Source organism: Gigantopelta aegis, unplaced genomic scaffold (assembly GCF_016097555.1).
Source record: "Gigantopelta aegis isolate Gae_Host unplaced genomic scaffold, Gae_host_genome scaffold1915, whole genome shotgun sequence".
NCBI lineage: Eukaryota > Metazoa > Mollusca > Gastropoda > Neomphalida > Peltospiridae > Gigantopelta > Gigantopelta aegis.
Genome location: NW_024537370.1, coordinates 48,296 through 75,384, shown reverse-complemented (window position 1 = coordinate 75,384; position 27,089 = coordinate 48,296). Strand labels below are relative to the sequence as shown.

Below are 27,089 nucleotides of genomic sequence, written 5' to 3'. Positions count from 1 at the left end.
GGTCCTGTAACATTTGATGACACCAATACAGGAACCACATCATTGGAAGCCAAAACCACAACCGTGTGGTATCAAGCTACCATCGATGTTCCAGAGAAAATAACTAGAGTTACAATCACTGTCGGCGATAAAGTTGTAAGCATTATAATATACTTACATCGAAATTACTTTACTGAGATACCATAATTATCACAAAACTGTCAGCTAATGTCAGTAATGGTATTCTATGTAGTCGTTTGTTTAAGAAAAATTAAAATGCGTTAAATATAGAAATTAACATCCCATTTCAAAGTAATATCTTCCTTAGCTGGTTATCTGGTATATTAAAATGATATGCTTTCAAACATGTTTGTGACAAAACGTTGATCCACATTGAAAGACAATCTTAGGTCTTCCTAAACATGCGAGCCTGCCTTTGTATTAACATCAGTATTTCTTGCATAGTAAATACCTTTTTTTCTCCCCCAAATTTGAGGTCTTACTGATTATAGTTGAAGTATACCAAGATTATTACAGTAGTAATGTTCATCCTGTTTTTTTTTTTTAAAGTTTGAAGCAACAATAGTGGATCGTAAAGCTACCTGGGTTAGCAAGTCTGCAGCTGGTGAATCTGGAAAAACTCTTAAAATAACTATAACCCGTTCTGATGATGGACCTGACAACGTTTCACTCGATACCCTGAAAATCATTGCTTGTAAAGAAAAAGGTAAGGGTATTACATTTGTACTTAAATAATTATGTGGTTGGTTTTTACTAATGCACAATATGTGTGTGATATTTTATCTTATTATTTAACAAGTCTGTATGAAATAATGACAGAAGTCGTTAGTTTTAGTTTGTTATAATAATTATTCTGTTCAAGATATAAGGATGGACTTTTACTTGAAGATATCTGTTACATTGGAGAATGAGCTTGTTCACTAAGCAGCATTAGGTGTAATATTTCCATCTGGATCTTTCAAAAGAAGACAGTATTTCGTTTATTATCTCAAATTAGGGATGTCTTCTACAGTACATGTAATATTCTGAATGATGGACAACTGGCATCAAAACGATACCTAAGATTTGAGAAAGATTCAATGTTAGAAAGGCTATTTCCTTTTGGATCCATAAAGTAATAATTAGTTTAAATGCTCGTTGTCCTGTAAGTACATTCGTGCAGATTTGTTTATGTCATTATCTGCTTTTATTGATACTATGTGTATTTAACAACAAAACACGTAATATAATTAATTTACTTACTTCCAATGTCATGATTTATTTACAATACTTCAAGTCGTTGTAACCACTACAACTCCATCCGTTGGAAGCACTACAACTCCATTCGTTGGAACCTCTACAACTGTAGGAGTTGGAAGCACTACAACTCCATTCGTTGGGAGCACTACAACTCTGGGCGTTGGAAGCACTACAAGTGTAGGAGTTGGAAGCACAACAACTCCAGGTATTACCGCAGTTATATATATACTTAATTATTAGTGTGTGTGTGTGTGTGTGTGTGATATCACTTTGAGTGCTGATTTATTCAAATTCTCTCCTTGATATTTGCCAATGTAGTAACATAGAGAAAGGGATTTTAATCTGATGTTGAAGAACAACACCTATTTGGCAGTGTGTTAATTACCCAGCTTACTTACAGATTTTCTTACTTTTACATGATATATTGTGACCTTGCGTCAATGAAACAAGCCATAATATGAATTTGAATTGCACATCCATATTGAGAAGAAACCCTGGCTTTTATTTTAATGGCTACACTATGAAGATTTTCTTTGTACGTTATATTTTGTTTGCTAAGAATTCAGACAAAACGACTGTTTACACTGAGATTTATCACATTACAATTTTTAAATTCTTAAGTTAAATATGCAAAGATAAAGCGACAAGTAGATAGTTGTCACTAGTAAATTTAAATGTAAAGAAATATGAGACTTGCACCATTCACAATGCACCTGTAATACTAATTGTAATTGGTATTAAACATTGAAATTTACAGCATTTCTTGTCAGTGTTCCCATGGCTAAATACACGTAACAACTGTATTTTAAAAGTACGTTTGCTATTTTTGTTTTCATTATTTAATATTCTTAAATATTCCAGAAGGACCATCCTGTTGGGGTACATGGACTGGCTGGCAAGGAACATGTAATGGTGCACCATGTGATAGAGGCACCCGATTGAGGACTAGAACTTGTAAAACGAATTGCACATGTAATCCTCTTGATGGAAGTCAAAGTGAACCCTGTTCCACCACTTGTCCACCTTCAGGTAAAGTTCGCTCCATGTATATCAGAAGACAAAATAAAATATCAATGTGTTCTAATAAGATATGCTCGGAATGAATGAATGAATGAATGTGTTTAACGACACCCCAGCACCACAAAAATACATATCGGCTATTGGGTGTCACAAATGTTAGATATGCTCGGAGTCATGGATTGTGTTAATATTGTACAACTTAAGAATTGTATAGCTTATTATATATCAAACAGTCCTGTTGGATCTATATCTGGAGGTGAGGGGCACAATTTCTTGTGATGGGGCACATGCTCTAGTGGATGACAAAAGCCATATGTTTTATCTTTATTTATATAGAGTAGGACAAACAAACGTACATTTTAGTCCTCGAGTTTGGGACACAAGTCCCAACTGACCGCACCTGTACCTACGGGTCTGTGAAGCATCAATGTATGGTGTGACTCACACTTAATGCAAATAATAAATATTGTAATAGTCATGTGCTAGTGTGTATTGTTATTTTAATTCATGGTATACCTTATACTTCAGTTTGTCAATATAATTTCCATTAATCAAACTATTGTATGCGATATGTAGAAAATTGAAAGTTTTTACAGTACAATATTATTAGGGACCGTTAACTGACCGTATTAAAGTTCGTAGCAAAATACTTTGATCATACATTGTTCAGGTGTGTGTGCAGGAAAATGTGCAGGGGAGTTTACACTGCAGTGAACAAAGTGTCTAGGGCATTCAGATCACGCTTTCCTGGAAAATATATTAAAAAAGCAAATTCGCATAGAGCAGGGGTATTCGACCCATGAACCCCACTTTGTACATAAACTAGTCAATTGTGAAGACTGCTGAAAAGTATCAGATGATTGTTAATAAATGTCAAAGGAGCACATAAATCGCATTACAGTGCTTATATATAAATATAAAATAAGTTTTATTAATATGAATTACTTTCGTTAGCGATAGCAATTTTAAATAGTACTAAGGGCATACTAAATTAATGATGTAACTACAAAACTAGTATACATATATTATCTAAATGCGCAATGTGAAAAGGGAACCTTTCACAAAATATTTCCAATTACATTTTATTATGTTAATTAGTATTACTATAAATATAATTTGCATATTAATTATAGCTTTTCGAATGAGTTATATCATATTCAGTGTATCAATGTTGTTATACTTTCAGAGCAATGTAAAGAAACAGAAAGAAAGAGCAGCAACTGCACTGAAGCATGTGATACCTGTAAAAGTTATTACATGCAGAGTACTTGCGTGAATACACAATGTACCGATGGTGAAGATGAAAAATGTGTTTGTGCTGAAAACAAACTTCGAGACGAGTCTGGTGACTGTGTTCCAAAAGAAAATTGTGATTGTTACGATACAAATGGAATGGTTATAAAGAAGGAGGACCTGGGCCTTCGTAATGATACTTGCATAGAATGGTAAAATTTATATACTTTATGAGATTAAGTTGAATATTATGTGTTTGTGCTGAAAACAAATTCGAGACGAGTCTGGTGACTGTGCGTTTGTGATACATCAAATGGAGGAGTGAAACATTCCCAGCCTTCGTAATTTAATACTTGCATAGAATTTTAAATGTATAATGAGATTAAGTTGAATATTATGAGAATGAAGTTTTGGAGTTCGAATTATGTGGACAATTCGCGTTTTAATACATCAAAATAGGAGTGAAACATTCTGCTTGTTTAATTTATATTTTGTATTTTATATGTAAAATGATTACTAAGCAAATTCCTAAGGAAACGAAAAATAACAATTTAAATATGAAACAACTTAAAGTGTCTAAATTGATTCTCATGTCAAATGATTTGTCGGTCATTGAATTAAGCTATTTAGCAAGCAGTACTCTGACACTTTCTATATATATATATATATATATATATCAGAGTTTGGTCCAACACCACTATCGGAAGCATTTTATCGATTATATATATATATATATATATATATATATATATATATATATATATATATATATATATATATATATATATCAACAACCAAAAAAGAAAGTATGCATGTAATCAATATTCATTTATTTCATAAACCAGACGACATTCATGGCAGAAATTATGGAATTAGATAACCAAACCATTTAGTTGCGCGTGTGTTTGCTGCTAATGGACCATTACAGTGACCACCCCATGAAACAAAAATGTCAAATATTAAAGAAATCTTAGAATGAAAGTCTCCAACATCGTGACTGCTCCTTCAGATCAGTAGGACATGTGCCCGCCCCTGGCATTGATGCAGGCTTGACATCCGCGTCTCATGGAATGAATGGTCCTGTTCACGAACTCAGCGAGGATCTTTCTCCACTCCTGCTCCTGCTGCAGCTGTTGAAGGTTTAATGGCTGTGGGTCTCTACTGTGGACGCATCTCCCTAGTTCATCCCACAAATGCTCTAGGGGATTGAGGTTTGGCGACACTGCTGGCCAGGGCAACACGTTCACATGGTGTAGGGTCAGAAGCGCAGTACACACTCTGGCAACATGCGATCGAGCGTTGTCTTGTTGGAATACCATGTGTGGATGCTGTGCCATGTATGGAATTACGACGGGAGCAAGGATTTGTCCCGGTAGTGAACGCCTGTTAGGTTTCCATCAATTGCATGGAGATCGGTTATACCTCGCCCGGATATTCCCGCCCACACCATGACACTGCCTCCCCCGTGTCTGTCAACCTCCATCACACAACAGTCACGGCGCCTCTCGCCTCGTCTGCGATACACTCTGATACGCCCATCAGCAACTCTCAAGTTGAATCGCGATTCATCAGTAAAGAGGACATTTCTCCATTGATTCCTTGTCCGTCCAATGGATCCGTCATCGAGTCCATTGCAGATGGAATTGACGATGGCGCGCGGTAAGAATAGGTCCTCACAGGTCGGCGTGACCGGATGTTGTAAGCTCACAGACGGTTCCTGACTGTCTCAGCATGAATGTGGAACTGTCGAACAAGAATGGTAGCTGCTTGAAACAGGTTCCGGAGAGTGGTGGTTCGGATTTACCGGTCCTGCGCAGTCGACGTAACTAGTGGACGGCCGCTCCAAAGGCGGTCATTGGTGGATCCAGTAGCCTGCAAACGATTGTTCAGTCTCTTTATCGTGAATCTGGTTACACCATGACGTCTGGCAACGTCACAGACACTGCGCCCAGCATCAAGCATCCCAACTGCTCTCTGACGATCATTTTGTGATATCAACCGGTATTTTATAGCCTTTATTTATTGGTTTTTCGAAGGTGTGCACTCATGAGGATACCCTAGTGAAATATCGGGTGTATGCATACCCACAGCGTGAAAACCATGTTTTCGGTCATGACGTCATGACGTCACGTGACATGTGGCAATCCGAAACGATATGCACGTGTAATGTGTAGTATAGTGCGTCACTTACGCACAATGGTTTTCGATTATGGTGAAATGGCACACTAAAAAAATATTCAAGATTTCAACATGCATACTTTTTTTCGGTTGAGCATAGTTTCTCGCTACTTATCAGTGCAGATTTTGGAGAATAAAACAAAAGCAGTTGTAAGCAGATGTCTAGTAAGGACATGGATTTTTAAAACTTATGACAGGAAGTAGAAGGCTTGAACTTTATGCCCGTTTTGATGTTATTATTCGATAAATAGTGTTTATATACTTAATCCAAGTGTGTATACTAATTCTAACATAGTGTAGTAATTATTCATTGTTTTGAAGACGGTTTTACTTTTCTTTTTTTTTTATAACATCCAGCTTTACAATCCAAAAACATCATCACTGACATAAGTTTCCAAATGTAAAACATGTAATTGTGAGACATTTTTCAACCCGAAATTATAAGAAAACAACTATCGTAACACTCTCTTGATGTGAGTAATATATTAACAACAAATTGCATTAATATTTCTAAAACTTCTAACCAATGACTGGAAGAGACAACACCATAGAGTATCTGCATTGGCTGTAAGTAAAACGGATAGTGTGTTTTTTATGTTTTGTTTTGTCTTGTTTCTTGAAAACAAATTCTCAAATTATCTAACTCGGATGTGTATAATATTTTATTGACATTCTAAAATATTCTATTCAGACCTCATTTTAGATTTCTAGTATACAGGTGTTAGTGTTTGATTTGAATTATCATTGTACTGATTTATTTCCTTTTTTTTTTTCTTGTAGTAAATGTGTAAATCACATATACCAGTGTTCACAACAAGTTGGCTGTAAGTATAGTTATTTATTATTTTAACATAAATACGCTTAGAGTAGGGAATTTCACGAAACATTTTGCATGTAAACTTTTACATGTAAACCTAAATGTACGACTAAACCACACATTGTTTTACTACTAACAGTACAATTAATATAAAGTTAAGTATACTTATTTCTTTCTTTTTGTCAGCCATAAAATGCTCTATCTTCTGTAAAGATGTAATGTTTTCCATGAAATAGATGTCAGACACATCATAAACGTTAGTTTACGATATTTTGTGAAATTGGTGATGAGTCATTAATTTATTTATACTTATTTTCGTGATTATATCTAATAAAGGTTCTAGCACGTTGCCCTGGGCACACACCTCATGTATCTGGACTGTCTGTTCAGGATAATTGGTTTGTGGTTAATGATTAATGAGAGAGAAGTTGCTGCAGTAAAAACACGTGTTTTGATAATTTTGGCGGCCATCTTGAAATTCGCCACCTGGCGGAGTTAGCCCACCCTTTTGAAAAGGTCACCCCCACTACTTGTATTCAGAAGGCTTTGTAGATATGAAAAACACCTTCAAACCTTTGTTCCCGTAAAGTGGTCACGGATCTGTATTATTTTGCCTCTACTATAATTAATTCTGGATGAAATGTTAAATATTTCTGTTAACAAATATATACTTTCTTGTCATCTTCAGATGATTACATGCCACCAGAATGTGGTGCATATTCAGTGTACAGTGACAATGTTCAAACTGGTCGTGAGAGTTGTTTACTATAAATGAATGCATTACACATATATGGCTGATGCGAGCATAATACAAAACATCTTCATCCTTCCTGCACTGCCTGTAGGAAGACTGCCAGTTCTCCAGAATTGGCTTGAAAGAATAAAACGTGGGGAGTTTGGGGGATTTTTTTTGGGGGGGGGGTTTTGTTGTTGTTTTTTAAATTTTGAAAGCTCGTGTTGTGAAATGAAATCCGAAAACAAATATGTACAAAGTGAAATTCAAAACACCATCCAGCTCACTTAATACCAGTACAGTTTCTGTAAAAAAAAAATATGACGGCGGCTACGATGCAACTTCAGCGGATTCGAGAAATTGGTAAAAGACATAAAACTAGACAATCTAAATATCTTATATCCAAATATCACAATGATGCATTGCGAGATATTTCTGAACAGTTTGGTTTAGGCATAATGTTTAACCCCGCTAGGGATGGCAATTGCCAGTTCAGTGCTATTTCTCATCATCTTCAAACACATGGAGTGTATAGATCTGCCGAAACCTTGAGGCAAAATGTTTTTAAATTCTTAAGGCTTCACCCGTATTTGGCACAGAGCGATATGGCTATTGGAAACGTCACAACGTGGAACACAAGCCTCACTGTATTGAGAGAGCAGTACCTGTCTGAAATGTAAAACGATGGTACATTTGGGGACCAGATAACGCTACAAGCTGTAAGTGAGTTATACAATGCCCAGATTTGGGTGGTTTCGTCGCTTCAACACGGTACCACCCTGGCAAGTCCTGTTCGCTCATCAACACTTGATGTCATGATACCAGACATTATTTTGGGACATTTTGCAGTCACATGGCATCCATTACGTATCCTTTGATGGTAATCCAGAACGTGCATAATATCATCGAAGAAAGTCCACAGATATATCTTCCTGGGCAACTGAGCCCCATTATAGAATGGAACGACATCAACGAATCTCAGCAATAGGCCACTGATGATACACAAACTGTCCATACCACTAAAGAAATCACGGACTGGATTCTCCCCCATGAAATATTAGTTAAAATACTATCGTATGTCATAGCATCAGACATATCATGTATGCAGCACCTTTCACTTGTGAATCACGCTTTTTTTCTTCTTTTTTTTAAAAATAAAACGTGTTTGTAATAGTACTGTTATAATCAAATTTACAAATCGAAAGGATACATTTCTGAGCAGAATCTGGTTTTCTTTTTTCATTCTCTTTGATGCCAACAAAATACTAATACAACATCCTGATTGCAAATGGATGAAAAGACACGTGTTCCTGTCACCATCCCATCCAAAGGTTCCCTCAACTTCAAACAAACTGTATTAAGCTAAAGGTTAACTAAAGAATGGAATGATTAAACACGTTGCTGTCTTAATAGTAAATAGTGTTCCACTATTTCTTGTCCTAACACAAAACTAAATAGTACCTTTTGTTTTGTATTAAAGGTTGCAAATATTCTACATGGTCTCAATGGTCCAAGTGTGATGCCAAATGTAATGAAAAGGCAACGAAAGAAAGAAGCAGGTATGAAAGAATACCTATCCTGTCTACGGTTAAGACTTTTAAAACTCTTTGTGATTTACAAACTAGTCTTTTCATTGTGTTTTCCTTCGTGTTATACTTACATTTTGCCCATTCAATTGTTTAATGATACGTGTATATCTAACACATCTCTGACAGGAAACTAGAACACAGAGTAATGTCTGATTATTCGTCCCTAACGTCATTACGTCATTACTGGCAATTCTGTATAACCACAAGACCATACTTTGATGATACAGGATATTGTCAGTTTATTGCGCGCCAAGCAAAAGGATGATCAGTCAAGCTGGGACAGTTTCATTGATGTAGATAAAAAAAATTAATAGGATGACGGAATATTGTGACCAAAACAAGTGTCTCTATGGTTACTACGCTACAGATAGATGGCATATTAGTCAACGCTACTGATCTGCAGTTTATGGACCACAAGATAGTTGTCCTACAGATGCTAGGCAATTAAGTTTGAGGTAAACCTGAGATAAACAGCTCATGCTATCCACTTTAGACATCATTCTCGTGAACCTAAAATTATGGTACGAAACAGAACATGGATATTAATATTAAAATTTAATGTGTCATTGTATTGACAAAATTTTAAAATGACCTTTACAATTTTGTGTATGAGAAACACAAAGACACACGTACATAAATGCACACGCACACACATATTCCTATGATTTAACAAGTTTGGATTATGAGTAATTGAAACTGATAAAACATTACAATTAACCTGTTCTTCCATCTCTCTCTCTCTCTCTCTCTCTCTCTCTCTCTCTCTCTCTCTCTCTCTCTCTCTCTCTCTCTCTCTCTCTCTCTCTCTCTCTCTCTCTCTCTCTCTCTCTCTCTCTCTCTGTGTGTGTGTGTGTGTGTGTGTGTGTGTATATATCTCATGCACAGGACCTCGTCAATTCATGTCACCCTTTTTTCGAAAATTACCGGATCTCTGGTGTTTTACAGAACTGTCTTAGATGGACAAATGTGTAATGAGACCTTCGAGGTCACAGTATGCAGTGGAAGATGCCAATGCGAATATAATGGAACACTTTACAATGATGGTCAAGCTATCAGTACAGGCGAAGAATGTAAAGAATGGTATGTTTCATAAGTAATACAAATGTGTTTATGTTCTGCTTACCAGGGCTCGAATTAGAGACTTATATAGTTGCACATGTTACCATAATTTTAATATATGTGCCTAAATAAATAGCATTAGTCACACTGTGTGACTTGACCTAGATACCTTTCTATTATGATCACTTTATTTAGTTTTCTTTACCAAGTGCACAGGTGTGCTAGTATATTCCTTGTAACGTGTAAGCATACATGTTCGTGGTATTGTCTATGTCTGTGTTACTGTGTAAAAACTAATAATCTAGACAAATGATTTTTGTTTTCATAAATCGATATTTATATATGATATATTTGTTTAATTAGTTACGTTTAGCTCCATTTCTCATAAACTGTAAGTCATAGATCAATGAAACGTTTTTATAGTTGCACAGAATGGGTTTTTTAGTTAAAGTTTTAAAATAATTTTTTTTAATGAAGGAGCATAAAAGTTGAGTAAAATGTCAAAAAATATAATTTTACCCCTTTTTATTAATCAAAATGTACACCTAAAATTAATATTTTGTTTATCATGTCCGTTTGTGTTATGTATTGGTATCCAAATTTGACTAAATGTTTTATTACAGACATTAGAGACAGCTAGTAGTTGTGGTTATTTATTTATTTATTTATTTATTTTTCATTCAGTTAGTCATCTGAAATATATTGTTGAATGTACAGGGCCTAAAAATATGTGTTCCCTGGATCTTGCCCTACCGGAACAAAAAGGGAGACCACTAATTTGTGTTAGTGTATTTCGTTTTCAATTTCTTTTTATTAATATGTGGATGGGAAAAGTACATACATAGCATTTTATCTGGACCCATAGGGGAGAATAATGTGATTTTAAAAAATAATAATAAAGCTGACATACACTACCTACTGGTATTTGGTTTTGGCATGTCTAGGGACCTACTCACATCTTGCCATGTGTAAATGATTTCTGAGTGTAAAATCACATCTAGTCATGTGAAATATATGTCTAAGGATTTAAATACCTGTGTGGTTCTTCTCAATCCAAATGTTAAATTTATTTTTAGTGACGAGTAAATATATACGTTCAAGAACAGTTGATATCTTATATTTAATTTCTGCGTGTACTGTAACCTCATTGTGGTACAGAGGTGTAACATTCTCTCTGAGAATGGCTAATACAGTGCAATTCCCTTTATGGGCGCCTTGTTAGCCGTGAGGTGCGACCCATAAAACTGGATGATGGTGTGATTTCTGACAACACACTAGTTTGGCCTGGAGAGGCCCAACCTGATCAATGGGCTGGTTATATCAAGCTCAAGAGCAGACAAACGTTTTTTTTTTTTTGTTTATATTGCCAAGAACAAACGTTGTTTACAATACCATTTGTATATGTTGCTCTTGGGACGGTGATTTAATGTTTTATTTATTGCCCATGTATATCAACCATGTATCTCTGGCATGACTGTCTGGTGGTAATCCACAGCGTCGTGTCCCTTTGTTGGACCCCGTGGTGTGTGGGGGCATGGTTGATGAATCAAATGACCTTAAATATGGGTGAAAATAAAACCAACAAAACAATGTTAGATGGGACCCTGAAACGGGTCCACACCGAAGTTTCGGACTCTTTTTCGTGTTATGAGTCCATGACTGCATCAAGCTTGACGAAATCAAAAGTAATTTCTTCTGCAGCATGGCCAAGGTTCCTCGTCATGGAGTCTTCAGATGACGGAGCCTTGAAATATTTATCATGTTTGCTGTACAAAAGGGACTCGAGGGCTTAGCCGGTGAGCCTAAAATCATCAAAAAGCTTTGAAATGGGTCATTGCTGACAGAATGCTCTACAGAGAGCCATTCTGAATGCCTTCTGAAATCAAAGGTTTTGTGCAATATAAAAATCGAAATAATTGCACATTCATCACTCATTTCATTACAGAAAGAGAGTTGAAATTTCATCTCCTGGTTATTCAGAACCACAAAGACCACCACCCAATCCAAATATAACACCCATACTTCCCCAATGACAAATACAGTCATACAGTTATACAAAAGTATAATCCTCTCTCAATGTGTCTTCAGGAAACACTACTTAAGGACATAGACAATGTTATCATTAGATGAATTAACCTCTACAATAAATTCCACGAATCTGCAAATCGAGCATCTAGGGGTGTTTCCATTCTTGTTAATGAAAACATTCCTCGAAGTATAGTTTTGTTAAATACTACACCACAAGCAGTGGCTGTACAGGTCGCAGCTCATAACGCTATATATCTATGATCGGTTTATTTACCTCCACGAAATAATTACAACTTTAGTCCTAGACATCTTCAGGATCTCATTGATCAGCTGCCTAAACCATTTATTCTTATGGGAGATTTTAATGATCAGCACACGTTGTGGGGCTGTGAGGATGTAAATATCAAAAATGACTTAGTTTTATTCAATAATACACGTCATACATATTTTCATTCTACCAGTGGTTCTTTTACTTCCATTGATTTAACCCTTTGTAGTCCATCACTTTTTGTTGATTTCTTCTGCAGTGTAGGTCCAGACTCTTGTGGTAGTGATCACTTTCCAATTATTTTAGAGAATGATGGACCACCATCTCTTCAAAGGTTTCAGAGGTGGAACCTGGCAAAGGCAGATTGGCATTAATTTTGGCATCTGTGCAGCACTCGTTTGCAACAATCTGCCATGACCGATGCTGATAATTTCATGTCTTTGTTTACTTCCATTTTAAAGGATTTTGCAGATGAAACTATTCCTAAGACTTCGGCAGAACCAAAAGGTTTCAATAAACCGTGGCTTAATGATACTTATAAAGATGCAGTGAAAGAGCGGGAACCTACCAGTGATAACCTGAATGTCTTTCGCATTTCTAGGGCTAAGGCTCGCAGAGAGATCAGACAGAGTAAGTAGTCATCTTGGAGAAATTATGTCTCCAAGTTGACTTCTCAAACATCTTTAAAATCTGTCTGGAATAGGATCTGTAAAATTAAAGGTAAAGAAAGAAAGAAATGTTTTATTTAACGACGCACTCAACACATTTTATTTACCGTTATATGGCGCAAACATATGGTTAAGGACCACACAAATTTTGAGAGGAAACCCGCTGTCGCCACTACATGGGCTACTTTCAGTCTTTCAGTACTTTCAGTACGGATAATTTTATATGTTTTAGAAATAAAGCTGAAAAGCAGCCTATTAACCTAGCAGCCTAGTACTGCTGAGGCCCTTCTCTGTGGAAGAATTGCAGGACTCTCTATGTAGAGCCCATGATACTTCAGTAAGACCAGATGAAATACATTATCAAGTATTAAAACACTTACCTCAATCATTACTGTTGGTTCTTTTAAACATATTTAATAAAATCTGGTTTTCTAGTAGCTTTCCTTCTGCTAGACGTGCAAAGCTTTCTCTTCAGTGTGCTATCCTGCACATAATGTGGGGTTTGACAAAAACATATAAAGTTGTTTTATGCGAGGCCGAATGAATGTCACCCGAACATTTGGTCTTCGCATTAAGCAGTTTTTATCAGTTTCCAGCATTGATTTAACCAACATATTGAAAGCGCCTTCATATTTTGTGTTGCCAACTTGGTGTATCAAACCACCTAAAATTATATTTGGCCTTGTGAATCTGAAGAAAGATCGCACAGATACAGTTATTTATAAACAACATTTTATGGAAATCCAAGACAGGTACCGTGATTACATTCCTGTTTAAACAGACGGATCACGGAATGGGAATTCTGTGGTTTCTGCTACTGTTTTGTCCATCAGACACAATAATTTCTGTGAGATTTACTGCAGAAATATGAGTAATCATTGTGGCCCTGGAAGAAATTAAGGATTCATATGCATCCAAATATATTATTTTTACAGACTCACATTCATGTCTTCAAGCATTACAATACATGAAGCTGAAACATCACTTGGTTGAGATGGTGATACGAAAGTGTGTCTTTGTATCAATTGTCAATTAAGATGTTATATCTTGTTGGATACCCAGCCATGTTGGCATTTAGGGCAATGAAAAGGCAGATTTTTCTGACAAGTCTGCTTTGAATTTGTCCCCTATAGTAATTTTAAATATCATATTTACCAATATATCTTATCGACTTGGCAAGATGATTGGGATGATGCGGTCGGGAACAAGCTTCATTCTGTCAAGTCAGTTTTGGGAGAGTGGCAGTCCTTCTACAGGCAGTGCAGGAAGGATGAGGTAGTATTGTGCCGCGCTCGCATCGGCCACACATATTTGACACATTCATTTGTTTTAAAGAAGGACCCTATTCCTCAGTGTAAACATTGTCAGTGTACACTGACCGTGCACCACATTTTGGTGGAGTATGATCATCTAAAGCCGTCGAGATATGATATATTTAGCAACAGAAATGTTTTGGAATCTTTGAAATTCCACCCAGAATTGGTTTTAAAGTTTTTAAAACACTTTTATTCCTTTACAACGTTTTAAAATATGCTTACCTTGATTTATGTATTGTGTTATACTTTTCCCCGCAGCTCCTTACACTGTGGTTTTACATAATTATATAAATAATATTTTAATACACTTATCGTTTGTGATACCCAATAGCCGATGTGTATTTTTGTGCTGGGGTGTTGCTAAACATTCATTCATTCATTCATTCATTCATTCATTCATTCATTGCTTAACTTTACAGACCATTGAATGCACAGTTTGTGTCAAAAATGAAGACTGTGACGTTGTATTTGGCGAGTTGTTGGTGTTTATAACATATCTTTGTAAAGCATATCCAAAATAAATGTTTTATAGCATTCCTGTCTGTACTCCATATCCTTGCAGACAATGGGGTGATATAATGGCGCCATCTTTACGGAAAGGGATTTCTCTAATATATTCCGGTGTTATGTTCAATATAAATATATTGAAAACAAATTAATGGTTTGTAATAAAGTAATTTATCTCAGTGGATTTTTTTCTGTTATTTTTCAGTTCATGTGTGAAGGGTAACGTTGAGTGTAAAACAACGCCAGGTATGCATATATATCTCATCTCTATTTTTTCACTATCTCAATCAAATATACAAGGCACTAGGTACGAATATAAATGTTCTAGTGCCTGTATATGTATATCGGCTTTCATTATGCAATTGTCTTTGTTATGAAACTGTTTGAGTACGTCTGCTTCTGACATCACACAATGATGAGTAAACACATTCACTTAAAAAACTCACCACATTACAGTGCCCTGATGCTAGGCAATGTATTATGTGTAACAATAACAATATTCATTCATTCATTCTTTATTGACTTTGAGCTAAAAGCTCATCAGTTACAAGAAGAAAATATACAAATATATAAATACACAAATACACAAATACACAGGTGAACAATGGTAACACACAATGAAATAATGTTCAGTGGAAAGTAAGTAAACAATAAATAAATAAATAAATAATACTTTTTTATAATTAAATAAATAAGTAAATGAGATAACTACATAGTGTTGTTTCTTAACTGGGTAGCTTGATACAGATAATTTCCTAAATTGCGTAACTGCTTAATGTTATTAATAGAAAATAGTTGAATAAATTTGTGAACAGATGGGTTTTTCCAATAGTAGGGTTTAATATACGACCTTCTTATTTCACTATAAAATGGACATACCATTACAAAATGAAATTCATCTTCAATATCTTTATCACAAATTAAACAATCTATTTGCTCTGTCAGTATTATTGTATCTGCCAGTTTCAATAGCTAGATTGTGTGATGATAGACGGTATCTTGTTATGGCTTTCCTAAATCGCTCTGGGATGTATTTAGACTTAATATTGGAAGTAATATTGCAAAACATAAATGTCAATATAATGTAAGTAGTGTGTGCATTTAGTGGAATCTGAGATTTGAGCTCTAATGGCTTGTTGGGATTGGTCTATTATTCTCTGTTTAATGAGTGTTAAATGTATTGGGTCTAGCTGTTGGTGGGTCCATAAATCACCAAATCCTAACATATTTAGTTTGTGTTTTATTTGATATGCCCAGTTGTTTTTATTTTTATTTTCAGCACAATCGTACAAATATAAATAACAATTTCTGATAATGCAGTTATCTGTGTTCAGAAGCTTAGACCAGTACTTTATCATGTTAAATACTCTTTTAGTGCGTAATGGGAGGCGGCCGAGTTCAGCATACACCATAGAATTATTAGTAGATCGTTTAACCCCAAGCAGTTTTTTTGTGTGTTTTTTTTTTTACAAAAATACTCTTTCAATAATATCTCCTTTATGAGATCCCCACACGTCTGAAGCATAACATACAATACATGTGATATAACAGTCAAACAATGATAACAATGTTTCAATATTTAACTTTATATGTTTTGTTTTAGAATGCAAGGCAAATAATAACAACAACAATTTATCTTCCCGATTATATAACCAATTAACTATAGCATATTAACGCCAGGTCGTCACGTGTTTTAGCCATGTCATAACGTGTTAACAAAAACAGTTCTATGGACAAGAACAGTTATCACGTTAAAATGTCTTCTTCTATATATCATTGTCTGAAAAAGATGAAATTTAAACATAAAAAAAATATCAGAAATGAAAGTAGTAAATAAATTACAAAATAAACAACAGCAAGAATGTTAAAAGACTCGAACTTCTGACCAGCTGACCACTGGCTAACTTCTGCTGAACCTGCAGGAATCATCATTTAAAAAAAAATATATGTATTCCATTTTGGATGGTAGTTTAAAAAAATACACACATACACACACACACACACACACACACACACACACACACATATGTGTGTGTGTGTGTGTGTGTATATTTTATATATCAAATATATATATATATATTATATATATATACTTGGAGTGACAGTAGACAGTTTATTATTAGATGTGGGATGTAAGTGTTTTGTCTTAGTGTAAATAACCAATAAGATTAAAATATTTTACATGAAGGTGAAATAAAATAATACTGTGATAAAACACCTTATGGTGTATAATGATTGAACATGTCAGTAGTGTGTGTGTATGTATATCGTAAATATGTGTATGTGTGTTTGTGAGTGCAAGTACATTGCAAACACTGATTAGTGTAATGGACTTGAAATATTACCTTGATTTGTTTAAGAAAATAGTATTTAGTAAAAATAATTATCACCACTGTGTCCATCTGATCTAATAGCATTTTTGGACTCCCATGTCCAGGTGACATTTCATCTATAAATACAAATTTAAATATCGACCAATTACACTCTGCTTTTTATAGCGTTATTCGGGAGCATACAAATTCTAAAAATATCGAGTGACACTATTTATCCAATAGGCGAACTTGTTGGTCTGTTTTAACATAAAAAAACAATGTGGAAAAGTGCAGTAATAAACTCTGGATTGTATACTAGTACAAACACATTTTATGGCTATACCATCACGGTTTTTTTTCTCTTTCGTCTTGAAAGGAATTTCATATAAAATGTTATATTGAAATTAGTTTCCCGCATACTTCGTAATTCACCCGAATCATTTCGTATACCCTCGGCATAATCCCGAATGTTTTCAAATTCTTGAGTAAGGTTTTGATTGGTCGAATGAAAGGTCAACTGGACATGAGCTCCAACGAGGTGCTGTTAGATCCACAGGTAATAGTAATTAACCAGTGGAGAAAATTTTAATTAGATTGCCATTGTGTATAATAATAATAATAATAATAATAATAATAACAATAATAATAATTTAATTTATAGTCGATGGTGGTATCGGCCAATGGACTCCATGGAACTTAGCAGCATGTCAGAATGATCACAACTGCAAGGACTATGAACAGACAAGGACACGAGAATGTAACAAACCACGACCTGAGTGTAATGGCAAAAACTGTACTGAGAACATGTTGGAAAAGAAGCCCTGTAGTGATACACCATGTGCGTATTACAGAATTGATGATATATTGCTTATTTCCGTCTGTATAACACAAATAAGTAGTCTATTTTACTTATCTAAGAAATGTATATGTCTTACTACATTTTTGATGTATCACGTAATGTAGCATTGTAGCACTGCATAATGACAAAGAGGAAGTACCCATTATATTGAAGAGGGATCGGGGTTTGACTTAGTACTTCACATTATGTACAGCGATAGAAATAAGCAGAATTTTTCATTTGTCCACTGGACAAGTACATCGAAAAATCTACTTGTCCAGCAATGTTTTCACTTGTCAAACTAAATGTTTTGTTTTATTAAAGTACAAGGACTGTATTTTTTATTGCTAAAAATTAAATTACATTGAAAAGTTTTACTTGTCCACTGGACAACCATTTAGGTACATTTTGCTTCTCCGAGCAGATTTTCACTTGTCAGGACAAACGGGCAAGTGCTTATTTCGAACACTTATGCAGGCCTTGATCTTAAGTTTTTTCAGTGGTAGCCCACTGGGCTACCAGGTTATAAAATCTAGTAGCCCCCAGTAAAATTGGTAGCCCCATAACTTGAAAAAAAAGGAGAAAAAACTAACTCATTTATTTGTATTTAAACATGTTGTTTTAGGGTCGTTGTTTTTACAGTTATGAGCAATATACTGTGTGTGAAATATATATATATCAGAAATAGACAAAACAAACTATTTTGAAGGATAGCCTCAAAGGAGGGTAAATATGGTATGAATATTTGTTTGTTTGTTTTTTGTGTGTGGGTTTTGGTTTTGTTTGTTTTTTTGTAAATCTAACAACCACCACCAAAACCCCGACCTATCCTACCTATAGTATCTTGTTTGTTAGTGCTACGATCACCTTAAGTACATAAGGTAGCTATGCACTTAAGGTGATCTTAGGGCTAAGCTCGCTTCGTGGAACGGGGCCACACAATAGTATTTTTTAAACAACTGGTAGTCCGAGTGAAAAATCGGTAGACAAAACACCCCGGGCTATCGCTAAGGTCGAGCCATGACTGATGTATACTTGATGCGCCACACGACTAACCTTACTCATTAGTTCAATCTGAAAGACAAAACCGTTATACATGGTCAGGGCCGTATCACTGTACAAGACAGAGTCCAATGACATGAATTTCTATCTAGTGCCTCCTCTAAAGTAGGAGAGCCACTCCCGAGGAGATAATTTATTGGCGATTGAATCCCTCTTGCACGCCATGCTGCAGTTAATCTGGTAGCAAAAAATAACTTTACACATTCTTTAAGCCATATTTTGGAATATGTTGGGCATCGAATAGCTGGACATAAATTATATTGTGGTATCGTTAAATAAACATTGTTTTCCTTCCCTTTTAAACCAAGTTTCTTCATGAGAGATTAATATAATATGTAATGACAAGCATTATGTTCGTCTTTTTCCTAGGGAAATAACTATTGTGGGTGTCACAATATAAGTTGTAGAAGCATCACGAGGGGTATATGGCTTTTTATGTACCCTCTGTGTGTTATTTTACCCCGAGCCGTACCACGGGGACGCGAACGAAACCACTTGCCAGTGACGAAAAATAGTTCCATCGATAAACGAGTTTTTAACTTCAAATGTTTTAATACGAAATTGTCTCAAACAGATATTAATTAAAAAAAAAAAAAAATGTTGCTAATCGCGCATTAATACAATAACACCACGACCGTAATTAGGTGGCCGAGTTCAACATTGCAGCTTTTAAAAGTATTGAAATAGTGTATTTTATAGTAAAAATAAAATTAATTATGTATACTTGATTGATTATCAATGTTAGTTATAATCTAATTATTGCTTTAGCATTAACTGGGGCGGCTGGAAACTGTTGGAAATTACAGACGGGGTATAAGAGAATTTGGCTCCGCCCACAGGGGAATAAGGGATTTGTCCAACGGCAAACAACCAATGAGATTAAAGAATTTTACATGAAGGCGAGATAATCCTTTTTAACTTCACTTTGGAATGTGGAAAACTGAAATTTATCCACTTACATTTATATCATCAGCGACAACTTCTAACACTAATTTCCAGCCACTTGTCCCCATACACATTACTCTATATCTAAGTGCATGAGACAATGTTTGTTTGGGTTACGATGTCGTCTTTTAATTGCAATATTTCACAAATATAAATCAAGAATTATGTTTTAGAAATAATTAAACAACGTTCAGCTGACTCTACCCAAATTTAGTCCCATAACTATTTTGGCATTGTTATAGCTTTGCATTAACTTACAGAAAACGAGTATAATGGGAGAGCGCAAATTGTTCTCATGGTGGAAGGAATCCTGATTAGAAGTATGCATTAAATAACATAAAAAAAAGTTATTCTGCGATGAATTTATTGAAAACGCATTCTCTCTCTCTCTTTGTCTGTCGGTATATATATATATATATATACAGAGAGATGAAGAAGATGAAGAGGAAGATGAAGAGATGGAGAGAAAGATGAGGATAGATAGATAGAGAGAGAGAGAGAGAGAGAGAGAGAGAGAGAGAGAGAGAGAGAGAGAGAGAGAGAGAGAGAGAGAGAGATTTTGCGATCTAGCTATCCATCTATTTCTATCTAGCTATCCATCTATTTCCTCTATCCATATCTCTCTCTCTCTCTCTCTCTCTCTCTCTCTCTCTCTCTCTCTCTCTCTCTCTCTCTCTCTCTCTCTCTCTCTCTCTCTAAACAATGTACTACGGACACAAACAGTAACATGCAACTATTTATGTTTCAGGCTGTGAACCAATGTTTACCAAATGGAGTGAATGTCCTCGCCCATGTCACGATGAAAGTAAAAATGAAACACCTTTCCAGAAAACCAGAGTGAAATACTATCCCGACGGTGCTGCATGTGGAAACAATAATACAGAAACCGATGACTGTACAGAACCATGTGATTGTAAGTAAAATGTTTTTCATTAATACAAAAAAAACAAAAAAAAATTAAGGATAATCAGATATCAAAGTTGGTGGAAATAACTTTTAATAACAATAAATTTTAAATAAATTATTAAAATATATGTAATCACACAATATAAATATAATTATGGACGTTGTAGAGATCAAAGCTATTCCTTCTATGCCTTTAAGATTTAATCAACGTGTTAGAGAAAATACATGAAACCTTTAAAATGCGACGTTGTGTCTTTCAAATGACTATACAGGCAAGAACGTAAAACCAATGAAAATGGCGAATTATGATCTTGCTATGCAGCATTCAATTGACATAGTACATAATTGACATTGACTAGTTTATTGTTGGTGTAAATCATAACATTATGTATTATGCATTATTTCAGGTGTGAAACGATTCGAATGGAGCGACTGGGGTACATGTGATAAACAGTGTGGAGTGGTAAACGTCACTAGATCAAGAGGAACAGCGAGTGATGCTAGCTGTCAATACCTTCCTTCTGAAGAGACCAAACAATGCTTCAGCCACGAATGCAGTGAGTTTAGATGGTTCAAATTAACATTGTTATAATAACGTAATAGTTTTGGGTGTTAAATTAAATATAAAATGTAAATAAGTAATTTGGATAATAGTTAATCAGCTTGAATGCTTTTACAATGTTTCGGTAACGATACAATTAATTTTAATTGTAAAACATTTAACAGTTCAGTGTTACACGAACACAACTTTTTATTGTTTAAACTAGGATAAAGTTTATATTGTAGCGGCAGAACAACATTAAATTGGTCATAGCCATTTATGTCTTCAAATTGAATTGTCTTACCCTCTAGACATATAACAACACAAAACGAATGACAAGCAATCGATAAGGGTAGCGAACACTATCCAGTTTAGGTCAAACCAAACCAAAAAACGATATGAAAACTACTTGTTGGCTGTGTGATTTTTTAAAAGTAACATTATGTTTAAACAAAGACGATTGTTAATATTTCTGTAGCAGAATTATAATAAATGACATAACTGTTTTAGACTGTACGGAACCAGACACCGTTTACACCAACACAACTGGGTGTGAAAGAACATGTGCTGAACAAATTCCATCAGTAACCTGTGGCCAATACTTGAATTCTGGCTGCATTTGTGTTGGAGACTTGGTACGCAAGGATGGCGTGTGCGTGACATCAGATGAATGCGAAACATGCAAGATCAACGGCAAAACATACGAGGTAATAGTTTTGATTTTTATATTTATTATATTAAATTTGAATTCTTTATTATAAATTGCTTAGTGATTTTTAGTTAAATTATATAAATGTGGCCAACTCATGCTATATACTAGTATTAGTCGATATTACGTTAGCGTAGCTTCCTATATCTGAAAGGTCTACAGTCTTAAATAATAACATCTGAATTCCATATATAATGATTCTCATTTTGAAGTAAGGAGTAAGCGTGTGTTAATATTATTGAATAGTTGTATATATACAGTATGTGCTATATGACTATACAACAATTAGTATCAGTTTGGTGACATGTATCAAGTCTAATTTCTAGTTCAACTGGCAATGTAGATTACTAAAATAACATTTCATTATATTTCAGAATGGAGAAGAAATTCCAAGCGACAACAGATGTGAAACATGCAAATGTAAAGAAGGGTTTGCAAAATGCGACAGTAACTGTGAGGACGTGAAGACTTGTTCATTCGTAAGTACTATACATTTGTTTTAATTTATAAGTTATGTCAACTAGACTAAAATATAAAATTCGTTTGACTCTCCAACGTTACTAATGTGAAAGATGCAGTCTAGTTTCTTGCCTCTAAATACCAGGTTCACTGACTCGCTCATAATATTCATGTCATAAACCTCACTGCTGTTTGCATTATGAACCCGGTTAATATTTTCCTTGCTGCCAATGGGTCTTTTGTTTACAAGCCAACACGACATGTATACCTGAGCAAAACGTTTTAATATGATTTAGTTTAAACTGTGTTACGTCAAACCTCATTTGTGCTAATCGCGATGACATCATATTACTAATGAAGGTGACTTTGGAACTTTGATTTTCTAAATATCAAACTAAAATATATTTTTTGATGTGTTAGAATTCGCGCTCGTGGTTTTAATATGTAACATATATACCTTCTCTAGTTAATCGGTATTTATCTCTGCAGAGCCTCGACAAATACCGATTAACATAGACTCGGTTGATATTTTTCAAATATAAAAAAAATCCCCATTCGTGATGATTCATCAATAAATCAAAGTATAGTAATGTACGGGGCAGAAAAAAGAAACCAATAATTTCACACGTGACAGACACAACAGCATGCCATAGTCAAACATTTGGGACACTTCGAAAGTTTACTGGTCAGATGTTATACACTATAGTTACATAGGATTAAATATCACCAAAAATGCAAGACATATCCAAATATATCTTAAAGAGATCAGCAAATGGGTTACTGAGAATGTTATCCTATTTTGAAAAGTGGATGTGTTGTATATTGTCTTCCTCGATTGCTATTACAAGTATTGGCAGGTATGATTTTGTTTAAGCTCCTTGGATACCAGTCCTCATAATATGCATTATTTATAAAGGCTAATTATCTTTTGGCAACAGATCAAATTGCTTTGAGTTTAAAGGGACTGTCCTATACTTGCAGCCATTGTAAGATGTTTCCGACTACCAGAGGCATTATGAAACTAGAATTAAATATTAAATAAATGTTCTCGTTTAGAATAACCAGTATCTGTATACTCAATGTGTTTGCGGCCGAGTATTAATTTTTGCAGCAGTATTTTTTCGTTTTATTTGAGAGGTAAAATCCGGTTTGGCCTCCTACAAATATTAGTGTTTTATAAACACTGACATTCGAAACAAGAAAATGTATATACTATGTAGTTTTCATTTATCAAAAAGGTTCTGGTATTAGAAAACACCTTCGAATGGAAGCAAACTTAGGACATCGTCCCTTTAAACATTCTACTGTTTAATGATAATATTGTCATTGTGTAAGCCTTTGTTTTCAAACACACAGTTTTGGCACCTTTCACACGATAAATGTTCAGTAATAGATTCTAGTTCTGTTCAGATTACCCATTATATTCTGGTCTGATATCATTTACTGATGTCTGTTTATAAAAAAATTACTATACCATTACAAATAAGTGTTAAATATATAGATATATATATATATAATAATAATTATAATTATTATTATTATTATTATTATTATTATTATTATTATTAAAGGACGACCCACGGTATTTGGTGCATTCAAAGAACACCACCAGAGTACATTGGATGGTTAATCATTGGTTGAATCGATACACTTCCGACAAGTTTGCTATTTTTGTGCAACTCATCTGTTTCTAGTGGCCCCATCTTGCCAGCTTGTATGGATAGGGCACATTTCATTAGATTTGAACATTGTGACATGATGAGGCTGTTGTACGTTCCATATATGCTCGGAGTTCTTTATGCAAATATTATGTATCCAAAGATTTGTTGTTATTTATCACAAATAAATGTAAAACAAGCGAAACGTGTAGCCACGATACTGCACCATTAATCACATGCTTGTATCAAAACTATATTAAATAAGCAAGTCTGCATGTATAACCCGTTGATATTCTTCTACGGTTTTGCGTTTACCTTAGTTTCACACCCAGTAGTCGATGTATTTTTCGTGCTGGGGTATCGTTAAACATTCATGCATTCATTCATTCATTCATTCATTCTACAGCTTTCACAACCTAATTACAATGATAATTTAATTTCTTTCAGGGAGAGGAATCCTATAACGATGGCTGTTGCTGGAAGTGTCGACCTGTTGGCTCCACGTGTCAAAAGATGCAGAGGAATGAGACAATACCGATTGACAAATGCAGAAAGGAATACGCAACAACTGTCGACTACTGCGGAGGCGGATGCGGAAATGCAGAGACTGTGATGGATCCGCTTACTGGTCAAGTAACCTCCACCTGCAAGTGTTGTTTCCCAACGAAGCACAGCACAAAACAAGTTAACGTCACTTGTGATAACAACGAAACAAAGCAAATCTCGATGATGATAATCGAGACTTGCGAATGTAATATGTGTGCTACAGAAAAGGTATGATTATGCCTAGGTTTAAACTTATTCCTTTAAAATATACTGATGGAAAGAAATAAGGGAACACATCAAATTGTATACCATATTTAATTCACTACTAGCGTAGTAATGCCTATATTTCATACCAAGTTGTAATGTGGGATTGAATGTCTGTAGAGTTGAATGTGATGCCTATATGTCCCCAGTCAACTTCTGACAATATCAATTGATTTTTGATGCAGTCATTATTTCTTGTTGCTATCTGTGTGGTCCTTTATTTCTTTCCATCAGTATATGTAACAGAATTCAATTAAAGCAAACTATTATAGAGCATATCAAGTCTGTAACCAGCATACTTGTGTCTAAGTTCAAATGCCTTGCGGAACGTTATACATGCTGTTACAGACACAGACAAAACCTGTAATCTTGAAATGGCACACGCGTGAATGAGTTTGTTCAAGAGAACTTCACTATATGTTCGATCTCTTTTAAATCTATATATTGTACATATATTGGGTTTGACTAGTACATACATACATACATACACATACATACGCATATGTATATATATATATATATATATATATATATATATATATATATATATATATATATATATATATATATATATATCAATTCCACTAGCAAAGGAAATAAAGGTCACATTTTACGTCACAAATTATCTCTCATGCCGTTGCTGGGTCAGTAACCAATAGTACCAATTTACACGCTGTTCTCCGACCACCACGATAGCTATTCGGCCACCAAGATATTCTTAAAAGGAATCCAGTGTTAACCAAGGATAAACGTGGGTCTACAAACCCACATACACTGGCAAGTATGTGTAGATGAATATCTACATATTGTATGCATGTTGGGATTGACTAGTGTGTGTGTGTATATATATATATATATATATATATATATATATAGATAGATAGATAGATAGATAGATAGATAGATAGATATTAATGCACTGGTATAAGAGGAAAAAAATCATTTTTGCCTCACCAATTGTCTCATGCCGTTACTCGGACGCGAACCTATAGAACCAGTTTCCCCGCAATTCTATAGACAACCATGATAAGTTTAACCATTCGGCACCGAAACATCTCTGTGTCTGTATGTATGTATGCATCTAAAGTTGTTTTGTTTATTTACACCACTAGAGCACTAGATTTATTAATCGTCTGCTATTGTATGTCAAACATTTGGTAATTTGACATATAGTCTCAGAGAGGAAATCCGGTACATTTTCCATTAGTAGCAAGAGATCTTTTATATGCACCATCCGACAGACAGAATAACACATACAACGGCCTTTGACATGCCAGTCGTGGTGCACTGGCTGGAACGAGAAATAGCCTAATGGGCCCATAGACGGGATTCGATCCCAGACCAAACCGCACATCAAGCGAACATTTTACCACTTAGCTACATCCCGCCCCTGTGTATATGCATCTATAAGTGTATGCATGTGTGCGTGTAGGTATGCATATATGAATGTATATATGTGTGTATATGGTATGCAGATATGTCTGTCTGTCTACTGATCTGTTTATCTATTAACGTTTACAGCATTTCAAGATTCCAAAGGTTTAGTCTGCGTTTGATTGAGGGACTTTTAAAACTGAAAACGAGACTGTTGGTTATAAGCTTGTGTTTATGTATATCTTTATTTATTTATTTATTTATTTATTATTTATTTATTTATTTATTTATCCTGTAATTGTTTAGATATGTATAGCTTTATAGCTTTATGGGACTGAACTACGTTTACACTAGTTATGATCTGCAAAGGAAATTTACATTGTTCAAAGTTAGGCCTACTTATTATTTTATTTTCAGTTGATCGTTTTAATCTTTAAAAAATCAGTTTTGACGACAATTTTTTATTTGAACTATTTTGTCTTGATGTATAAATATTGTAGGCAAGGCATTCAGCATGTGTGGACATACTGTTCCGAAAAACGGCAAAATTGCGAAATAAAACGGTTCAGTTCATTAATTTGTGTGGCCTGAAGGATACATTAAATAACTGGTTGGTAGTACCTTAAGTTATTGGCTTTATCCTGCTTAGGACGAAAGCCGCCATTCTAAACTTAGCAGGATAAAGCGGATATTTTAAGACAGTAACCAGTTATTTTCTCGCTACACACACACGTACACAAACACGGACACACACCACACACACACACGTACATACAGGCCCGTAGGAACGACATCCGGAGTGGGGAGGGGCCGGCGATGT

The 27,089-nt window shown here is 34.9% G+C and overlaps 1 protein-coding gene across 1 annotated transcript; it reads left to right on the top strand.

The window, feature by feature from the left end:
* The first annotated feature begins 1,278 nt into the window (after positions 1–1,278).
* LOC121367206 (SCO-spondin-like) lies at positions 1,279–24,891 on the top strand. The gene is made up of 13 exons (XM_041491312.1): positions 1,279–1,444; positions 2,101–2,268; positions 3,446–3,704; positions 6,451–6,494; positions 8,701–8,779; positions 9,755–9,889; positions 14,861–14,901; positions 17,629–17,805; positions 20,561–20,725; positions 21,126–21,275; positions 21,770–21,966; positions 22,343–22,447; positions 24,533–24,891. Exons 3-13 carry the CDS (start codon positions 3,517–3,519, stop codon positions 24,863–24,865), a joined length of 1,614 nt encoding a protein of 537 aa, XP_041347246.1. The 5' UTR covers positions 1,279–1,444; positions 2,101–2,268; positions 3,446–3,516; the 3' UTR covers positions 24,866–24,891.
* The last annotated feature ends 2,198 nt before the right edge of the window (positions 24,892–27,089 follow it).